Raw genomic sequence first — 21,554 nt, forward strand, 5'->3', positions numbered from 1 at the left:
CTTCCCTTCCCTTCCCTTCCCTTCCCTTCCCTTCCCTTCCCTTCCCTTCCCTTCCTTCCTTCCTTCCTTCCTTCCTTCCTTCCTTCCTTCCTTCCTTCCTTCCTTCCTTCCTTCCTTCCTTCCTTCCTTCCTTCCTTCCTTCCTTCCTTCCTTCCATCTCATCCTCTCCTCTCCTCTCCTCTCCTCTCATCATCTCACTCATCTCACTCCACACCGCCCTTTCCTTTCTCATCCTTTCTCTTCCTCTCCCTCCCCATCCAAAGGCGGGTCCTCTCACCGAGGGCTGGCCAGAGCATCAGGTCTGCCAGTTGCCAACCCCCACTTCTGACGAAGAAGCCAGGCGGGAAGCTTCTTCGGGATCCAGTCCCAATCCTCCTTGCAGACTCGCTGTCTTCCACTCTCTGGAGAAAGGGCAGGTCCTTTTCCAAGCTGGGGGCGTGCCGGATGCAGCCCCCACATCACGATGCCTTGTTCCTGACAGGTGGTGTTGGTATTCCAGGTACAGGAAGAAGTGGGGGATCCTGCCGTTTGGAGAAATCAAACCCAACCCCGTGCCGTCCTACTCCTTGACGCCTTTGTCTCCGGAGCCTCCCATGAGCACCTCCCCCCTCCTCCCCTCGCCCACCTCGCCCTTCAGCGAGAGCTCGATCGACAGCCCACGCACCCCAGACCACAGCCCTTACGATGTCTCCAACGCGGACTATTTCTTATTGCCCAAGTAAAGGGCCATGGGCCAGACCCTCACGGTGCCACACGATGGTTGGCCTCCACGAGACGTGGGTGACCCACCGCCCTGCAGAGAGACCTCTTCGAGCATCATTGCAGAGCATTTCTCCCCAAGACCTCAGAGCGGTCGAGGCGTCTGGAAGCGCCCCTGCCTTTCACGGACCGGATTGGAGACGGGGGTCTTCAAAGAGGGGGAACGTGGGAGACATCCAAAGCTGACCTCTTTCTGGCCATTTTTGGAGGACGTGTCGCCTCGAGGCTGCAGAAGACGGTAAATGTGAGGTCGCTAGTGTGGTGGATGATGGTTTCCAGGCCGAGGGAGCCCCCCTCCGTGGCCCACCGTGCTCGCTTTCCAGATGTTGTCACTTTCAGCCTGATCCTGCCAGTTTCACCTTGTCAGTTTCGAGGCCTCCTCAGTTACCCATTTTCCACACCTTGTGGGTTTCCGCCTATTTTTTCGCAAAGCTGTCCCATCCTGTTTCTGCATCAGTCCGCGTTTATTGGGGATGCACAGACAAACCCCCCCCCAAAAAACTTTCCTTGCTTTTAAAAAGACAGAGTTTCCCTAAAAACATGGATTTTTTACGCAGATCATCCCAACGAACGCGTTTGCTGTTCGCCTTGCCCTACCTCAGTCTGTGACTTTGGCATCCTTCCCACCAAAAAACAGGAGTTTAGGGATTCCTTTTTGCCTGAAAAGGTGCCTTTTTGTCTGATTTTCCCCCTTCGAGGATGCAGGGGGCGGGGGGATGCTGTTTATCCTGAATTTGGGGAAGTCATTTCAGGCCTGTTTTTATGCCTTTTTCAGCAAAAAAAAAAAGAGGTTTCCAAAAGGTGAAGATCGGGAAGAACAGACGCTGAACCGCCTTCGAATCCACGCAACACAGCTGGTTTGCTTACAGATGTGAAGCGTGAAATAGGGGAATCTGCTGGTTCAGACTCTACTGTACTTTTAACACAACGGGAATCTTATTTTTCCTTTGGGGTTTTAACAGTATATTTTTAAAGTTCCTGGCAGAGAAGTCTCCTAAAAATATTTTAGATCTGTGGTGCCAGACCGGGAATCTGGGTGCTTGGCGTGATGGTGCCGACCCTGATGCTCTGCTCACGGAGTTACGAATTGGGGGTGCACTTCTTGTACCTTGCAAGTCAGCCCTGTACTCAGTGGAATTGGGGGTGAACCGTCCCCCCTTTATTGCAGGAAGAAAGTGGTGGATTTACCGCTCAAATAGTTGGGTCACAGAGAACCGGCTGCCTTCTATGTTACGAAACTTTTTAATTTTTTTCAGGGTTGTTTTCTGCTGCTCTTGGTTGTGCAAAACAGCTGCTCAGTGTGTGTGTGTGTGTGTGTGTGTGTGTGTGTGAAATGTTCTTTCCTTTGCTTTTTTTCCCAAAGGTCAGAGCGCGGGCATTATTTGGCTGTTTTTCTGCTTTTTTAAGCGTGGGTTGATCACTTGCCCTTCGTAGGTCCAAGGGGACGTTGACCCCTGTCGCCAAAATCTCCCCGAAATAGATGAACGGGGGGACCCAAAGTCTGAGAAAGTTACATCTGAGAAGTCATTCCTTTATGGGAAAGGGGACGAAAGGTTGCTGAAGGTCCTCTTCGAGCCGTGCCGGGTCGCTGGTTGACTTGTCGGAAATTTGGGAAGGGGGGCTCTTAAGTCCTTACAACCGAGTCGGACGAGAAATCTCGCTCGCTTAGGAATCATGACCACGTTAGGAAAAGTCCTTTAAGCTCCATTTTTTCTTGGGTGCTGCTTCGGGCTGTGTGCTTCTAAAGACGGGGCTGTGGTTTTTGAATCAAAGCTGCAGGTTGTGGCCACCCCCCACGCATTTCCCTTCCCTGGTCCCTGGACGCCAGACGGGTGGCCACATCATAGCATTGTGCAATCCAGGCCGCACTGCCTGTTCCCGGAGACAAACGGCACAGTTTTGGGCCCTGGAAATGCAGTTGCCCAAAATGGGAAATGCAGTTGCCCAAAATGCAGTGGAGACTCGGTTGGAAAAAGACGCTGTGGCCCTCCACTAAATGTATTCACGAGACCAGCGCAGTTGATGGAAAAAAGGATTATCGAGCTCAGTGTTTCTCAACCTCAGCCACTTTAAGACGTGTGGACTTCAACGCCCAGAATTCCCTAGCCACTCATGAATTCTGGAAGTTGAAGTCCACACATCTTAAAGTGGCTGAGGTTGAGAAACACTGATCTAGGATAAGAAATTTGATTTTGTTTTTCAGAAGAGGGTTGGATAAACTGAACACCTGGGTATCTTATGGCCAGCCAGTTCGTCCCATTCCTCCAAGAAGAGATACTTTGGAGTAGTGTAACAGTATGTGGGAAACCTTGGGAGACAGGGGGAAGAGCCGCAGACAAGGCCACAGTTGGATAAGAGGCAGCTGAGCCTTCAGAAGGAATGGGGACGTGGAAAGCGTCTCAGAAGGGACCCTTCCTAGTTTCTTGGGCTGTAAAGGTGACGGGGGAGAGCTGGACTTTCAGACTCGCAAGATTCTGTTAATGTCACCTTACAATAAAGTAGGATGAGTTCACCTGGGCGTGCTTCCCGTCTGGACTACCTCGCAAGGCTGACAGGTAGCCCTACTACCACAGGGATGCACGAGACCGAGTTTGCAGAGTTTCAAAGCCGTCCCATGATGATTAAAGATGATTAGTCCACCGAGGAAAAAGAAACAAGGATGGGAAGAAATAGAATATCTTAGAAAAGGGGCTGATGCCTGGAGACCTTTTCAGGAGGACTGTCTGAAATGTAGAATTTCGTTGGTTGCATCGATCCGAGTTAGCAAAACTGTCCTCGGTCTGTGGCCCTGCTTGGCTTGCGAGGCAAGAGGGCGAAAGGCCCCTTGGAGGAAAACCCGGGGTGCCCTGTTTGGAACGGTGCCAACCCTCTGCCAACACAGCTGCTGGATTCTGTGGCAGCAGGGCCAGCCCTGCCATTAGACAGAGGGGGCATTTGGGCTGCGGTGAAAAGCCAAGCCAAGCCACGGCGTTGTTTGCCACCGATTGGGGCAGGAGAGAAGCCAAATGTTTTGTCTGGTGTTGGTTTTGGAGACTGTGTGATTGTCCCTTAATTTAATAAAATGCACTTGTTTTTGTACCTGGGCCACGTGGCATGAAATGTTGTTTTCTGGGTTTGGGGGGGGGGGCTGCCCTGAAGCGTGAGAAAGGGAGCTCGAGAGGAAGGAAACAGTTGGGCAATCTTCCGAAGGGGATGGGAAACATGACAGGTTCAGAGGAGAGTGGTGGCGAAACCATCTATCCGTTTTCTCCATTTTTTTTTTTTTTTTTTTTTTTGGTGATAAACAGCAAGAGCGGAAGCGGGTGCAATCCTGAGAAGGAGGGATGAAAAACTCCTCGGGCTTGTGTGGGAGCAAACCTTCTTCCTTACCTAACCCTAACATTTTCTGGGCCTTCGTCCTTAACCTCAATGTCCTCCGTCTTGGGAAGGGACGCCCAGTTGAAATGCAAACGATAGCGGTCATCGATTGAGGCATCGTTCCCCGCTCTCAAAATAAGGGCAAAAAAATTGCGCCCGGTTGGCACGTACTGATTTAGAGGTATGGATTGCGGCCAGTTGGCACGTATTGGAACATTTTGGAAAGGACGAATAACGTTTCCTCCCTCCCCCCAGACTGCTGGAAAAGTCTTCTCAAAATCACCAGCCGGTTGTCGCTTTTCATGATTGATGTGAAAGATATTTAATGATTGACTACGCAGGTGTGAGCACACTGACGGCGTGCAATTGAATTCACTCGCGCGCCAGTTTAATGTGATCTAATCCGGTTTGTGTTTTGTCCAGATCTTTGCCTCTGTTTTGACCTAACTTTTAGGGTAAACACAGCCCAATTTTTTAATCTTTTTGGCAATTCCCTAAAAGACGTTTGGAACAGAAGTTCTAAAAACCTCTTTATTTATTTTTTTAGAAATCCTAATCCGGCCTTCCGAACAGGGGCGATCTATGGATGATCTGCACAACATGTTGATGACCCTTGCCAAATTCACCTTCAAAATGCTATAAAGGAAAAGAAAATCCCCACAATGCCTGGAGCCAGGGAATTGTGGGAAATCAAAGAAGTGGCAATATTTAGCTTTTCAGCAGTCATTGCAATGCGTAATATCTCTTCCCACCCCTAACAGGGAGGGAGGGGGATTCCTTAAGGTCACTTATTTCCCCCCCCAGGTAAAAAAGTTAAGCCTAGTATTTAAAGCAGCTAGAGCAGTGTTTCTCAACCTTGGCAACTTTAAGATGGGTGGACTTCAACTCCCAGAATTCCCCAGCCAGCCAAGCTGGCTGGGGAATTCTGGGAGTTGAAGTCCACCCATCTTAAAGTTGCCAAGGTTGAGAAACACTGGGCTAGAGAAAGAGATCCTTTTTGTACAAGGCAGTCAAATCACTTGAAATCATATTTCTAGATATTTTTGCCTTTGGACCTCTCCCCCCCTGCCACCCACTCTTCCCACAAGGACTTTGTGGTGGTGAAACCCCCTCCAAATTCATCAGGTTCCCGATCCGTTTCACGTCAGCAAGCCACTCTTGATTCCACAGGAAACCTTGATGGCCCCCAGACTTCGTCTGATTCATCTCCGGGGCAGCAACACGGTTGAATCGCGTTCTTGCTTTTCGGTTCCCAGGCTAATCTTGATCCATCTGTCTTGCGGCCGGCATCTGGCGGCAGACAAATGCTCCCCCGGGGTTAAAACTGCCTGGTTAAAGGTCCCGGGGGGGAAAAAAAACCACCCCTCAGCACTCAATCAAGTCTCTGGGTTTGCAGAGGAGGACTTCGAGCCCGCTCTGAGATTTTTCTCGCCAACCGGAAAACCACCAAAAGATGGTGTCAGATTTTGGACTCCGACCGGCAAGGCTTTTCCAGTTGCCTCCCCGCCATTAAAGCAGAAAATCTGCCTTTCCAAGAGAGAAAGGAGGGAGACCCTTCTATTATCCAGGGGGCAAAATTGCAGAGAGGAATCGAAATCAAGAATCACAGTGTTGAATTGCGTGGCAGCTGAACGCCGCGCGAAACCGTGTTTGAGCGAGAGAAGCGGTGGCCTGGTTACGTCTTGATGCCCTCAAAGGTCCCCGAACGCTCAACCATCCAGGATTTTACTGTTTTAGGGCTTCTTCCTTGCCAACGCGTCCCCACGTCAGTTGTTTTGATGCTGGTTTCCTCCCTAAACCGGGTTTCGGAGTTCGTCCACTCATCCCTTCCTCTCTGAACCCAGACGCTTGTCAACTTCCCCTGACACGGTGCTGTGTCGCAATTCGCAACTTCCCCCCCAAAAGCTCGATTCTCGTTTGTGACATTTCTGAAGAGGCACACCACGGCCGAGCCGGACCGCGGGTGACGCCATGCAGTGCAAAAAAAGGAAGAAAGGAAGTAAATGAAAGAGAAAAGAAGAAATGTTTGCACATTTGGGAGATCTTGGGGAGGGACGCGGGAAAGCGGTTGCGCAACTTAATTGTTTTTATTTTACTTTTGTGAGGTTTCTAACGTGCGGGTTAAGGCCCTAATTCCCCTGGCACTGAAGGGCCACACGTCCCTTTCCAAATATATTGTTTCTGCAGAAATTTAAATGCAACAAATGAAAGGCAAAATGTTTGCATCGAAACTTCCTGTTTGTTTGCAAAAGCCAATCGCTTCTCTTGTTCTTCTCTGATGGGAGAGGGAAGACAAGGCCTGTCCAGAGTCAAAAATCCAATAAATGGGTTGGGTGCATGCATAATGCTAAGCCATAGTTTGTCGAACAGACCAGCATAGGCTGGGTTCGGATCTAAGTCAGCATTTTCTAACCGGGCAATTTCCAGAGGTGTGGACTTCACACTCGCAGAATTCTCAACAATGGCCAAGCTGGCTAGGGAATTCTGGGAGTTCCACACCTCAGGGCTCTTCCACTCCCAGAATTCTCTGCAGTGCTGGCAGGGAATTCTGGGAGTTGCAGGGCCCACCCCTGGAAGTTGAAAAACATGACCCCAGGGCTTCAATTCAGATTTTAAAATGATTTCCGCTCCTGCTTCATATTGCTATTTCCTGTCTGAGGCCTGAATTTTTAAATTATTTTATGGGGAAATGACCGACGCTGTTTCTCTGGCAGCCTTCTGTTGATGATCAGGTATCTCTTTTGACAAATACTGATGAAGCTTGAATTGGGTTTAAAAAAAAATACAAGCAAGGAATCTCTTACAAATCCCCACACTTCACTGAATTAAAAAAAAACAATTTATTTTATAGAGCCACTCAACTTTGCAAATGATCAGGGCAGGGGATGTAAAATGCAAATGCTTAGGGGGGAAGAAAATCTCAGACTTTTGTCTTAATCACAGAGCAACATTTACGCCACACCTTTAAAGATCTAAAATGATTTTGGGGCACCCAAGGGGGCTTCTGGATTCAGCAATTTTTGCTTTTTGATTTCTCAGCTAGGCATTGTCCGTATGCCCTATTAAGACTACCTCGTTTTTCATTCATGTTTGCATTCTACAGTTTGGCCACACGGGGGCGGCGTTGCTCTATTTGTAAGGCTTTCCCCCCTTTTTGCTCAATTCTGGCCTTTGAAAAGAAGAGGAACTGATAGCCTGCTGCTGAACGTGGAGGCTCCACTCCCATCACAACTAATTGTGACCGCTTCTCCTCTATTCTGGTGCTGCTGGGAAGCCGTGCAGGCAGGAGAGCTTTTAAAGCTCAACCAAGCTACACCCTGTGACCAAACTAGTGACTGGGATTCAGAGAGACTACTCCTGGATCCAGAAGCTCCACACCTCACCCTCAACTTTAACCATCAGGGCCAACGAGACATACCTCTTGTTCCGTGTATTTTAAAGGCAAAATGTCCCATTTTTATAGTGTCCAATTTACGAAGATGTTTTTCGATTCCTGTTTTGGGCTGAAAACTTGTTTTGCAAAAGTTTCGCTTTTCTAGGTTAGAATAAGGATCCCAGCTTTGGAGATTTAGAAATGTAGTCTCCAAATGATTGATAGGATTTTTCACCTTTTTGGGGGGCTATTAAATCAAATATCGAAACTGTTAATAATTCTGTTGTATGGAATAGTTTTGCTTTCTACCTGAAGATAGATAGATAGATAGATAGATAGATAGATAGATAGATAGATAGATAGATAGATAGATAGAAGATAGATAGATAGATAGATAGATAGATAGATAGATAGATAGATAGATATAGATAGATAGACAGACAGAAGATAGGTAGATAGATAGATAGATAGATAGATAGATAGATAGATAGATAGATAGATAGATAGATAGATAGAAGATAGGTAGATAGATAGATAGATAGGTAGATAGATAGGTAGATAGATAGGTAGATAGATAGATAGATAGATAGATAGATAGAAGATAGGTAGATAGATAGATAGATAGATAGATAGATAGATAGATAGAAGATAGGTAGATAGATAGATAGATAGATAGATAGATAGATAGATAGATAGATAGATAGATAGATAGATAGATAGATAGATAGATAGATAGAAGATAGGTAGATAGATAGATAGATAGATAGATAGATAGAAGATAGGTAGATAGATAGATAGATAGATAGATAGATAGATAGATAGATAGAAGATAGGTAGATAGATAAATAGATAGATAGATAGATAGATAGATAGATAGATAGATAGATAGATAGAAGATAGGTAGATAGATAGATAGATAGATAGATAGAAGATAGGTAGATAGATAGATAGATAGATAGATAGATAGATAGATAGATAGAAGATAGGTAGATAGATAGATAGATAGATAGATAGATAGATAGATAGATAGAAGATAGGTAGATAGATAGATAGATAGATAGATAGATAGATAGATAGAAGATAGGTAGATAGATGATAGATAGAAGATAGATAGATGATAGATAGAAGATAGGTAGATAGATAGATAGATAGATAGATAGATAGATAGATAGATAGAAGATAGGTAGATAGATGATAGATAGAAGATAGATAGATGATAGATAGAAGATAGATAGATGATAGATAGAAGATAGAAGATAGATAGATAGATGATAGATAGAAGATAGATAGATAGATAGATAGATAGATTGATTGATTGATTGATTGATTGATTTCTGCACATAATAAGTGCCCCAAATTCCACACTCTTTCAAAATCACCTTTATCCCTTTTATGACAAACTCTGAATTCGGCACACGCCAATTTTGGGTGTCCTCCGACTTCGGAAATCTAGGAGAACAGCGAGGAGAAAGTTGCAGAACTGAGCCACAGCGGGGGGCGCAGGATGTGTGAGTGCTCAGGTGCTTTCCCACAATGCCCCAGGCGTCCACCAGAGGCATTCTGGGAAGCCGTTGCCGCAAGCAAGCCGTGACTCAGAGTCTGCCCCCGAGAAACAGAAGAACCCTAACTCACGAAAGCCATCGGGGCGCGTGATCGGCGCCACGACCTTGGTCAAAAAAGCAATGGGTCTTTTTTGGGGGGGGAAGGAAGTGGAAACAATGCTGGGATTTGTTCATGCGAGAAGAGGAAGCCGGGAGGGCGGGGGGCGCGCAGGGCCGATCCCTTGTTCGGACTGACTCACGTCCACTTTTAGCCCTGAAGCAACCAGCAAACTAAGCTCAAACATGGTTGGGTTCAGAGAGGAAACGGAGTCCTCCCTTGCCTTTTTAAACCAGGATGCAACCAGGATGGGTTGGGGCAGGGGGTCAGACCTCTGACGTCTGGGTTTCTTCAAGGGTGGTCCGAGGCGCCTGGGGGTCCCCCAAGACCCTCTCGGGGGTCCTCGAAATCAAAGTGATTTGTGCCTGGAAAGCTGGCCGGAAGAAGAAAGAAATGAAATGGTGATTCGTGGATCTGAAGATGAAGAAAGATGTGGGTTAAATGAGGGGTTGAAGGGATTTGTGTAGCATCTGGGGGGGGGTAAGATTGCAATTATCTGTTGAAAGATGGTCAGAAGTGATTCATATATTTCTAAACTTTCTTTCTTTCTTTCTTTCTTTCTTTCTTTCTTTCTTTCTTTCTTTCTTTCTTTCTTTCTTTCTCTTTCTCAGTCCCCCCTTCCCTTTCTCCTTCCTTCCTTCCTTCCTTCCTTCCTTCCTTGCCTGCCTGCCTGCCTGCTTTCTTTCTTTCTTTCTTTCTTTCTTTCTTTCTTTCTTTCTTTCTTTCTTTCTTTCTTTCTTTCTCTTTCTTTCTTTTTCTTTCTCAGTCCCCCCTTCCCTTTCTCCTTCCTTCCTTCCTCCCTCCCTCCCTCCCTCCCTTCCCTCCCCTTCCCTTCTTCCTTCCTCTCTCATTCCCTTTTTCTTTGGATTAGCCTTTCATTCTATGTAAAAATTCTGATTACATATAAATAATAATAATAAAAAAGAAATCAGAAGGGTTTGCCAGCCTCTGTTGAAAAATAATACAGTATTAAAAACCCATCGAACCATCACGAGACGCAGCCGTGGAGGCGAAATTTTCATTTTTAATACAGTAACTGCCGATAAATATCACCCAAGCTAAAGCTCTTTGGGGATCCTCCGTAATTTTTAAAGGTGGGAAGGGGTCCTGAGAGAAAAAAAGGTTAAGGGACCACCCTCTGGACCCTTTTGGGCTGTGCTCTTAATTCCCCCTGCATTGGGCCGCGGTTTTTTGAAAATCCCTGCGAAACTTAGATGAAATGTTGATGACTAAAGCGGAGGGGCGTCCCTTGCAGAACCCCAGTGAAATCCTTGATTCCCAAAGGCTGCACAAATTCATTAATAATTTTAAAGGGGGGGAGTCCCACCTTTGGAAACCCAAGGACGGAGGGGGGCTTTTCAGAAAGGAGTGCAAAATCCCAGAGCCTCCTTTGCGCACTTGCATCTTACCCCAAAGTTACAACTCGGGTCGTGGCGGAAGGGGGAACCCCGTAAAATGCAGAGAGAAAGGATCTGATGGTGGTACATTGTCTTCTGAAATCTCTTTTCTAATTTGTGGGGCTCTCCTTACCACCGTTGGCCCTGAAAAGGCAAGCAGGGCCAGATCTGCTTTCGACGGGGATGGGAGACCACCAGGAGATCCCCGAGCTTTTGGCGAGGAAACAGACAATGCCAGGACAGCAGATGGAAGTGGACTGTGAAGTCCCTCGGCACCCTGAATTTACCCTTTCCCAAAAATCAGCGGAGAAGCCCCGATGAAGGAATCGGATCCAACGTAGGCAGGACTTGCAAGAAAACGTTGCACCGTGCCCTCCCGTTTCTCCAAACGCCACCATGTTTCTATTCTGCCTCCCTTTGGGGCTTTCTCCTTCCTTCTCCCCACAATGTCCAACTTCTCTAGTGCCTCCAATTCCTCACCTTGTGCCCAGCAATGCCATTTTGGCCAAAAAAAAAAAATTAAATTAAATTAAATTAAAATAAAATAAAGAGAGAGAGAGAGAAATGGCATTGGGCGTCTAAACCCTGGAACGCTGAAATGCAACTGTGCCATGCTAGCTATAATTCATTTAATGCCTATCACGGACTGGGGACAGGAGACTAGAAAACAAGCCAAAACACTTTAGCGTTTTTATTTTACGTCCAGAAAAGTGAAATTTGGTTGTTTCTTTTCCCCGGCAGATTAAGTGGGTTCACACTTGGTCGGCCCAGTGGAAACACGCCATCTTTTTGCTAGGGAGCGTCACCAACGGTCGCCCTCTTTTCTCTCTTAAAGCATGCTGGCTGGGGAATTCTGGGAGTTGAAGCCCACCCCTCTTAATGCATGCTGGCTGGGGAATTCTGGGAGCTGAAGTCCACCCCTCTTAAAGTTGCCAAGGTGGAGAAAGAGTTTCTCGGATGCGAGGAACTCCCACCAGGAAGCAGGACTCATCTGTCATCATGGGGAACCTGGGGGTCTTATTCCTGCTCGTTTCCCTTCTAAGGACAGGAATCATATAATAGTGGGGCCTCTGTCCTTAGCCTATACGCAGGCAGCAGCGAATGGGAAAGTTTTGAACCATCTTCTACAGAATGAATGCTCTCGAATCTAGGGCAGGGCTCTCCAAAGACCAGGGGGTCTACGAGCGGGTTCCCAGACTCATAAAGATTCAGGAGAAACTTGGAACAAAGTTTATCCCGTGATCAGCGAAGAGACCTGCCTTCCTAACAAAGCTGTTAGAAAGAAAATCGAAGCCTCCCCAGTCTGGCGCACGCGGAGACGTCTTGCTTTTAAGGGGGACGAGCGGAGTCGCTGGAATTCTCGAAACGCCGTCCCTTCCATCAATCTTGCTAAAGAAAACTCCGAGGATCTGGCTCGGGAAAGAATCGGTGTTGGTTTCAGGCAGCCGCCGATAGGTAGGGGTTTTGCTCCATCTGTTCCTGCTAATTCAGCCTCCGGCAAAGGGGGAAGGGGCTCGCCTCCTGCCTTTGTCCCCCCCCTTCCCCAAGAATTTAGTAACGTTCGAGGGTGGCAAGATTCCCGTAATATCAAACGGGGCGCACCGAGTCTTGCTGGAGAACGGAAGTAATGTACAACGTGGGCCGACGGGAGCCCCCTTCTACGCTCGGGCACGCGAGGAAAGGAAGTCAGGAAGGTGGGTCTAGGTTTCCAGGTGAAGCGGAGGTACAGCGTGGGGCGGACTCCCCATCCGCCGCCCCCTTTGTCCGGTTTCCGCAGCGTTCCTCCAGTCGGCACAGCCCCCCCAAATGCGGAGACTAGGGAATCTTGCTCGGAAGAGAGACCGGATAGCGCAGAGTCATATGTTCGGCTCCTTTGAAGGGGAGTTTTTCGGAGGAATAATGGCCCACCACTTCGGGGACGCTGTTGAAGAGGCCGCCGGCTTGGTCCAAAGTGTATTTGTGATCCTTGGTTTGGGCCACGATGATGTGAACGCATCCCTGGCTTGTCCTGGGAGGCAGGAAGGGGGCGAAAACACAAGAACGTTTGTGAAAACTGTCCTGGGATTGCCCAGTTTCTCTATCCATCCTTCCAGGTTGTATTTTGGGGTGCTTTGGGGGGGGCACATCCTTGTATCTGCTCCCTTCTCCAGAATCCTGCCCAACCAAGACAAGAACACTCTTTTCGTTCCCAAGGAAAACCTATGGATTTTCACACACCCCCAGCTTTGGGATCTTAAAGATGGTTTAACGACGGTTCCTTTAATGACGGTTCCATTTCAGCCTCTAATGGTTCTCTCCCTTGCTGGCCAGATAAACAGCACCCCAGGCATGGTGGCACAGGGTAGGTGGGTTTTGTTAACTTGGGGAAAGATTGACCACCATGGGCCCTTAATCCTTTCTTTTCAAAGCAGGTGGAAATCGGTTCCTTTTATTTATTTTCAAGCTGGGGGAAAGGGTTGCTAGGGGAGGGGATGAATCCAGAACGGGCGCCCCCGAATCGAAAGAGGGAAGGAGAGAATCAGAGCTGGGCCAACTGTTTTGTGTTGGCTTCCCAGCCTACTAGCTGAGCTTCAAATTGTCAATCCCCCCCCCTCCATTTTTCTTTCCCTGATTGTTTCAAAGTTCAGCATCCTGAGGAAGGAAACCTGGTCGCACCCAGCCGGCAGCCCCGGTTTGGAGCCAGGGACAGGGAGAGGAGTCAGGGCTGGAAAAGGCAAAGGGGTGGAAGGGTGCAAAGATGTGTGTGGGGGGGTCTTTTTTCCTTCTGTAGCTGCCCCCAATAAAAGAGGAAGGAGGGAGAAGGAAAATGTGCAGCGCGTGGAAAGTGAGCTGGACTTGCAGGAAGAAGGTCGCCCGTCGTCCCTTGCCCCGGCCAACGCACACCAATTCCCAGCTTCCCAGACCCTGTCCCTGAGCCAAGCCGGCCCTTTGCTCACTCACTTGAGGGCGATGGAGTACTTGCTGGGGCCCATCTCGCTGGTGCGCACGAGGTAGCCCGCCTCCGGGCACGGCTGCAGCCGGCTCTCTGCCTCGGCTCGGGTGATGGAGCCGTGGAACCAACTGCAGGGAAGGGCAAAGGTGATCTCCTAGGATGGTCATCCTGCCCACCCTCTTCGGGGGGGGGGTCCTCAAAGCTCCCAGAATTCTCAGCAGAGGTTTGGCTGGCTGGGGGATTCTGGGAACAGATGTCTCAACCCCTCCAGCAAGCCCTTCAAAAGCCCTAGGTTTTTCTTTGGTGTGGAGGCAAGCGACGGGCCACTCCTGGGCTGGATGTGGCCCCGGGCTTAATCCCAAAATTTCCACCCCCCAAAAAATGGCAGGTTAAGAGGGATCTTCCCCTTCCTTCTCAATTGCCGGTCAGGAGAGAACGAAGCAGGAATGGGAAAGGAAATCTGAGCGCGAAACAGAGGGAAAAGGGGGGAAAATGTGCCATGGTGCTCTTGATCGGCTTGCTCCCTGCTACAGCCCCTGCCCATGATGAGTCCATCTTCAAACCCAGTTTACAGTTTCCCAGAACAGCCAGCCCAACTCTCTTACGCCCCACTTCTTGAAGAGCTCTCCCACCCAATGAGGACTAGCAGCTTGCCTCGAAAGGGGAAGAATAGGTAGAATGAACCTTGCGAGCGCTCAGGAAGCCCCAAGGATGCTAGGCCCGACCCTGGGCGGCTTACGGCTGTTTCTCCAGGATGAGGGCAGAATCCACCCGCTCTCCGTCCATGCCCGGTTCGATGCCCGCGGGGGACTTCACCATCTTAGACGGCCAGCTTCTCGGGCAGGGGTGGGGCTGCGGCGGTGAGGCCACCATCTCAGCGGCTGGCACGGGCTTGTCCGATCCCTCAAACTGCACTGGAAGGAGAAAGGAAGGACGCGCAAAGATTGGGGCCGCGAAAACCTGGCTCCCACCAGGTTAAAGGCTGTCAAAACTAGGCTCTGGGCTTGCTCCTCTGGAAACAAGCCAGGATGTGAAGCCAAGGTGGTTTGTTCACATCTGGATGTCTCAGGCTATGAACAAGCTGAGATTCCCCAGTTAGACACGGCTGTGCAGAAACACGAAGGCTGCTTAGGTCCCAAGCACAAGCAACTGGGCATTGGAACCACCTTTATCCTTCTGGAGGGCAGAAGGCAGAATTTCAGCATCTCTTTACATCCAAAGTTAGACTTCATGAAGTGTCACTCCAGATTTCTCTTCCCTACTTTCATTTTTAAAACCGATCGCCTGTAGGAAAGCCTCCGCTCACCGCGGGCGAGCAACCAAACCTCCGTTTGGTCCAAGACAATCCCTCGCGCCCCAATTCCAGGCTTTGTCTTCCTACCTGACAGAACTTTAACAATCTGGTCCTTCTTCCACTCCCAGGGCTGTTCGTACTCTGCCGGCGGCCGCTCGTCGTTCGAAGGGAGGCGGATCTCGAACCTGGAGCCCGTCTCGGCCGGCTCGTAAGGGGTATCGTAAAGCTGCAGGGGTTTTGCCGCTGGGACTTTGACAGCCGCGTCTCCCTTGGATCCTGGTTCATCCAGAAGCAGGACCGTTTTCCCCCCAAAGGGGTCTTTGGAGCCCCGTCTCCGGATTTCTGCAAGCGGAAATGGTGTGTCGGAGGGTTTTTTTAAAAAATATAACTTTATTAAAATTGTAAACAAAGATAAAATGAACAGAAACTAATGTTTAGAATAAAGAAAAGAAAGAAGGAAAGAGAGAAGGGAAAGACGAAGTGCAGAAAAAAGAAAGAAAATATAAAGTAGCTTCTGATTTTCTTTACAGCAGTTATAAGTGTAAATTATTTTACTCTATGGCAGTGTTTCTCAACCTTGGCAACTTTCAGATGGGTGGACTTCAACTCCCAGAATTCCCCAGCCAGCAAGCTGGCTGGGGAATTCTGGGAGTTGAAGTCCACCCATCTGAAAACTGCCAAGGTTGAGAAACACTGCTCTCTGGTTACAGCATGATTTCACTTTTCCTATATTCCATTTTCTTCTAATCCTCCAAAATCATAAATTCAGTTTTTTCTGTTTCACACAAACAGTCCATCAGGGCTTCCCAATCCACATTAAACATAGTTAATGACTTTTCTCTGACCAAAGATGTCAAGCTGGCCATCTTTTTATGGCGTGTCTTTGCTACCCTGTTCTGTGCATGGGGGGGGGTGTGGTTGGGGGGTGTCTTTGAAATATATAGGGTTTCCTCTTCCACATTTCTATCTTCAGCAGGCAAACCGGTTTGCTGCACCGTCGGCGTTCTTTTTTTAACCGAATCCGTGCAAAAAAACCTCAAGGCACGGAATTTCCCGTAGCGTGCATTTTTGGAGCGTGGTCTTCCCCGACACAACTCCCCCCGATTTGATGCTTTGGGCTATAGATACGCTTTTCCAAACCGTCGGCGGGCACCTCTGAGTCTCCCCGCCTCGTGCTTGCGGGACATCGACATTTTATTTACCCCTTTGCTCACCAGCATCCCAAACGGACCTATTTGGAAACCCCGTTTTTCTGCGCCCAAATACGTCTCCGGAGGAGAACCGGAGGCTGAAAAATCTACTTTGCGTCTTGGTTTTGCCAGACTTTCCAAAACGGGCTCGTCCTGCCGCTGCTCGCTTTGCAGGGCCGCAGGGGCACTCTGCGCGTGTTCAGAAACCCCGTCACAAGCCGGGGGGCAAGGCTGGATCGACGCAGGAGGGTCAACGGGGGCAGAAACGCCGTGAAAATCTTGGATTTGACTCTCCCTCCTATCCACGTTTCCCTCCGCCCAGCCAACAATGCCCTGCTTTATTCCAGCTTCCGGCGCTAAAATTTCCTGTTATTCTGTACAACTGTCTCAGCTCTGGGTGGGGATGTGGGAGTCCAATTAACTCAGGCAAACTTCCAGTTTGTCGGTCGGCGCCCCGGCTTTGTGCTCACGCTGTATTGTTGCAGCTTTTCGAGGCAGCCGAGGGCGGAAAACTAAATTAGACCCTCGGATATCTGGAAAGACCGTCTCCGTCTCTTACCATCACGTAAAAAGAAGAGGGGAAAAGCGAAGGCCAGGACGTGGTTCAAGTTTGGGGGTGGAGGGAGGGCGTGTCCAAGAAGGTGCCACTAAGCACGTACAGAGTGCCCCGGATTGGAAAAAGCAGAGGAATCCTGGCCAGTTATTTTCCAGTAGGGATCGATGACGGGCCATGAAGTCGTGGCCGACTCTTAGCGACTACGTAGATAGATTTTCTCCATGCATTTCCCCAATATTCTGGGGTATTATCCACTCAGGGGCTGGACAGCAGAGCAGGCCGTTTTCTACTCTAAAATGTGATTTCAGTTGCAAAATCAATGAGGTTTGACAACGCCCCCCCCCCGCTGCTCCACTCCAGTCCTACTTTGCAAGGCTGTTGTGCAAAAGACGATAACCGGAAATTGCTAACCCACAGCTTTCCCCTCCAGGGAAAAGGCACGTAAGCTTTGGGAAGTTTTCTAATTTCAGCTTGGCTGCGTCTGGACAGTGCAATCATTCAACATTTTTCTTCCAAATAATGGTTTTTTATCTTTATTCTAGGCTCCCTCTTGGAAGAACGCAGAGCAAAATCTCTGCATTTGGGGGAATCTTAGCTTAGATTCCTAACCTAACCTTCTCGATGCTTTGGGATTAAAAGTTTGCAGTCTTTTCCGGTGCCCAATTTCCTATTTTCTTACTGCAAAATCACTCCTCATTGGAGGGGGTGCCTGGGAAATGCAGCTGCTGTTCCCCCCCAACAAAGAAAGAGAGAAAGAGAAGATTTTTTTTTTTTTTGCTTTATCTCTTTGAGCAGAGAGGAAGGAAACAGAACAAACTTCCTGCTCTGACTTTGTCTCCTTTCTCCTATGGCCCTTTTTGCCTCGGGCCGAAATAACACCGCTTGACCCTTCGGACAGGCCGCCATATTCCAAATGCAATTCCTCCTCCCCCAAGTGACTTCCATGTTGGCAGGGTGCAATCCCAGGCTGAAAACTGCAATTTACCACTTGCAAAAGGACCATTTTGTGCCATTTTAAATTTACAAAATGACAATTACAAAGTGGCTATTTACCATTCTCCTCCCGTTTCAAGGCATCCCGCTCGGGAATTTCGGATTTTCTGACGATTCCAGGCCAAATATCCCCAGCAGGATGGCTTGAAATGCGAGGAGAATGGTAAATCCTGTGCCAGTCTTATGGGGCAGGAGCAGAAGCGGATTCCCTGGGTCACTGAAAGGCTTAAGATGGGGATAAATTCTAGAAATTTAGAGTAACCGTATTGGAATGGATATTGGAGAAAATAGAGATTCATAATGATCAGTCATCCCCATGGATCGGTTGCATTGCCCAGTTGAAAGTCATGACCCTTGCCACGTCTAGTGGCAGTGAGTTCCCCTGTTTAGCTGCACGGCGCAACAGATTTCCCCCTGCCCAGGGCAGTTCAACAGGTCTAGCCACCGTCCAGCATGACCCCCTTTCCCCTCCGATTCTCGTACGCTTCCTACAACCTCCAAACTTTGGAAGAAATTGTTGATTTGCTAACCGTCCCAATGGGGAACAAGAGGGGGGGGATGATGGTTTATTTCCCCCCTCCTTAAGCGTGATTTCCTTTGAAACTGAAAACAAAGCCGTCCAAGTCTGTCGAGCCCCACCCAGATTTAAACCATAACGTGGTTTGCTGGGTGTTGATTTAACATCCTGCACAAAGACAAAACCGCAGGGATCTGTCAGCGGTAGCTTGGGAGTTTGTGTGAACCTAACAAACCATGGTTAAGCAAACCAGGCTTTGTATGTCTGAATGCAAGGGGGAGGTAGTCTAACATCTCAAGACGATGTTCTTCTCTGCTGTTTTCCTCGTGTATCTGACCCTTTTGGGGACGAAGGGGCAGAGTTTAAAAGAGGCCCTTATTCTCCCCAACCCTTCCGAAACCAAACCACGTTTACCGGTTATCATCTGCTGCGCATCGTAAGGTTCCATGTAACCGTCATTCTCTTCCAACCTTTCAGCATCTCTTTGGCCCTTGGTCTGCTTGGCGTCGTAAGGATCGGCGTAATCTTCCAAAATGATCACCTTCCCAAATGATAAAATGATCATCAGCGGATGAAATTCACAGGGATTTCTGTCTGAGCGTCTACAGGATTAAACTCCCCCAAGGAAAAAAACTTCCATGCCAACTTTTGGACCCAGACGCTCTTCCGGTCGGGAGCTTTGCCATCCAGATCCGTTTCGAGCTTCGCAAGCCGACAGTCCTGATTAAAATACAGTACACTGTATTTTTCCCGGGTTAATTTCATCTTTTGCGGCTGGCTTGACCACATCCAATTTTATTCCCATCAAAGACCAGCATAGTTTAGCTTGAGAAAGCGAGCAGCGGATAAATTTTTTAAAAAGCGGATTCGCTGGGTCGTGCAGGCCTTCCTTCCAAATGAGAGAAGAGAACCCCAAGTTTTTAAACTTCAGATTAACTGGATTAATTAAGCTGGTTGCTCGAGAATCCGTCAACGGTCACTCAAGAAAATGCAACCCCCCCAAGTTACCCCCCCAACCTTTCTCACCCCAGAAACTGCAATTCGACCCTTACCGTTTCCTGCTTCGGTTTTTCCAGTTCGGACGGTGGGACCGGGCTGGGATTCGGAGCCGTTCCGGCAAAGTTTTTCCCGTTTTTCTCCTGGGCGTTGACTCTGATGAGGCGGTTGATGTAGGTCCCGCAGGTGGGGTTGCCTTTGGGGGGCCCCCAGGCCGGATCCTCCGACGGGGCCCCTTCCACTCGGGAATTCTTGCGCATTTTCCCTGCGGCGGCCTGCAAAAGGCCCTGGAGGTTGTCTCGGGACAGGCGGCTATTCCCACCTTCTCTCCCCGGCACCAGCAGGGTCCTGGCGCTGCCCAGCTCGGTGGCCGAATTTTTCCGGTTCTTCCCGGGCAACGAAGCCGTGCTCGCCTCGGGCGAGCCGAAGCTTTTGCGGGAGGCGCTGCTCGGCTTGCCAAGGTGGTGGGCACTGCCCGGCTTGGGGCGATCCGAGACGGTTTTCAGGTTGGCGGGGAATTCCTTGAACCACTTGGCTGCCATGGAAGCCAAACAGGCCGGGGGGCCACGGGGCTGCGAGAAGGGCCAAAGGGGCCGTAGCCCGACAGGAAGACGAGGAACCCCCCCCAAGACTGGCCAAGGTTTTGGGGGGCGCTTGGGGAAGGGGCCCCCGGCCAATTTCACACCGTCCTCTGCCCCAGCCGGGAAACTTGGCCGCGGTTGCAGAAGGAGAAGGCGAGGGGGCTACGAAACGCATTCCCCAGACTATGAAATCCAGGAGGACCCCCTCGCCTTTTGTTGCCCCCCCAGGCGACCTCCTGCCTCTGACTGAATACAAAAGGCGCTAAGGGGGATCCCGGGCGGGCGTCAGGCTCTTTTCCGCAGCTACATTTTCGAAGGCGGCTCGCGTCGCCCTAGGTGGGCAAGCCCCGGGCAAGGGATCTGCGGGATCTTCCAGGGAGGGTTGAGTTGGAATCTGCAACGGAGAAACCAACAGGGGGGTCATTGGAAAACCTGGGGAGGTGAGAAGGGGAGAGATCAAAGAGCCCTGGGGGGGCCCGGCTGGAATAGTAGGATTAGATTTAGGTAGCCCCCCCCAGCTAAACCGAATCCCACTTTTCCAACCCAGACTTTCTTCCAGATGTTCAGATTTCTCCTACGTTTAGCAAGCTTCACCGGGGAGGGGGCCTCTCTCCCCTAGTGGGGAGGGCAAAAAGGGTCTTTCTCCCCTCCCCAACCAGAGAGGTGCATCAGGACACCCCCTTGGCTCGCCAAAGCAGGGGAGATGGGAGGGGCGCCTGTGCGAGGGAGCGACCCTCTGCATGGGGGGCTGCCCGCCCAAGGGGCCCCACCCTCCTTCCCCAGCCGGGGGGCGCCCTCCTCCAGCTGCAAGTTACTTGCCCCCGCGCGATCCGGTGCAAGGCTTCTCTTCGCGCGGCCGGCGGGCGCTGCTCTCGCTTGCGCGGCCGCTGCCCGGGGAAGGGAGCCGAGCGGGCAGCCTCCCCGCCCAGATCCGGAGGGGGCGGCTCGGGGGAGCCCGGACAGGGGGAGGGGGCGCGCAGGGGGGGGGCACGCGCGCGCGCGCGGGCTGCCGCGGTGCAACGGGGCAATCGGAAACTTTGCAAAGAAAGAACAACTTTACGCGCTGAGCGAAATGCTTTTTTGGGGGGGCGTTCAGGAAGAAAAGTCCATCAACTATTTCCATGGCATTTGGACGCTTTTGTTAAAATGCAAGCCTTACCTGGGGGGGGGGGGGAGGAGAAGAAGAAGAGGAGGAGGAGGAGGAGGAGGAAGAAAGGAGAGAAATTCAGAGGAACAGGAATTGCATCTATTAATAGAGGTGGTCGAAGAAAGAGCCCCCCCAGAAAGACTCCCCCCCAGCCATGGGATGCTAAAACAATTACAGGAGATTATTTCATTCCCTTCCGTTCTGTTTGTTCGCGATTTTTCAGGGTCGGCGGTTCACACGAACCGCAGATCTGGGCTGCAGGCCTTCGGGCGGCCGCCAGGGGGCGGCAAGGCGCTGCTTTTCCGGGCCTCGGGGCTCCCCCTGGCGGCCGCCTGAAGCCTCGCAGCCCAGTACACGCGCACGTTCATGCCTATCTAATGCATACATAAAGACATGCACACGTACATTGCCTACGCGCGCGCACACACGTGTATAATACACATTCCTACCTGTCTAATGCATAAAGACGTCCACACGTTATATACAGTGTATATATGCACAGACTATGTGTATAATATACAGTGTGTGCGTGTATATTTTATTAATTAATTAATTAGTTAATTAAATTTGTCCCCCGCCCATCTCCCCCCAACGGGGGACTCACAACACGTTAAAACAATCAATAAATATACCATTACAACCGACAACCATTCACATTCACAAAAACAAAAGGGGAACAAAACACATAGGCACAAACTACGTGTATAATAGTGTGTGTGTGTATATATTTGCACAAACTGTACACCCACACACACACCCATTATGTGCATTACACATTATATGCGCGCACACGCACACACATC

General features: G+C 49.7%; 2 protein-coding genes across 3 annotated transcripts in view; one reads left to right on the plus strand and one right to left on the minus strand.

The window, feature by feature from the left end:
- The window catches only part of IL6R (interleukin 6 receptor), an 18,106-nt gene extending 14,269 nt beyond the window's left edge, over positions 1–3,837 (plus strand). The window contains exon 10 of one of the 2 annotated variants that reach the window (XM_088137235.1): positions 482–3,837. In XM_088137235.1, the coding sequence (XP_087993361.1) occupies positions 482–722 (241 nt within the window). In that variant the 3' untranslated portion in view covers positions 723–3,837. The remainder of the gene's footprint in view (positions 1–481) is intronic. The other variant, XM_088137236.1, reaches the window with a different exon arrangement.
- Positions 3,838–10,164: 6,327 nt separating this feature from the next.
- Positions 10,165–20,609, minus strand: SHE (Src homology 2 domain containing E). The gene is made up of 7 exons (XM_088137237.1): positions 20,424–20,609; positions 19,080–19,998; positions 18,442–18,568; positions 14,859–15,113; positions 14,217–14,391; positions 13,486–13,605; positions 10,165–12,553 (listed from the first exon to the last, which is right to left on the minus strand). Exons 2-7 carry the CDS (start codon positions 19,563–19,565, stop codon positions 12,361–12,363), a joined length of 1,356 nt encoding a protein of 451 aa, XP_087993363.1. The 5' UTR covers positions 19,566–19,998; positions 20,424–20,609; the 3' UTR covers positions 10,165–12,360.
- Positions 20,610–21,554: the final 945 nt, after the last annotated feature.

This window comes from Python bivittatus, unplaced genomic scaffold, assembly GCF_059951505.1.
Source record: "Python bivittatus isolate LINGU-HERP-01145 unplaced genomic scaffold, Pbiv_v1 ctg000180_np1212, whole genome shotgun sequence".
Lineage (NCBI taxonomy): Eukaryota > Metazoa > Chordata > Lepidosauria > Squamata > Pythonidae > Python > Python bivittatus.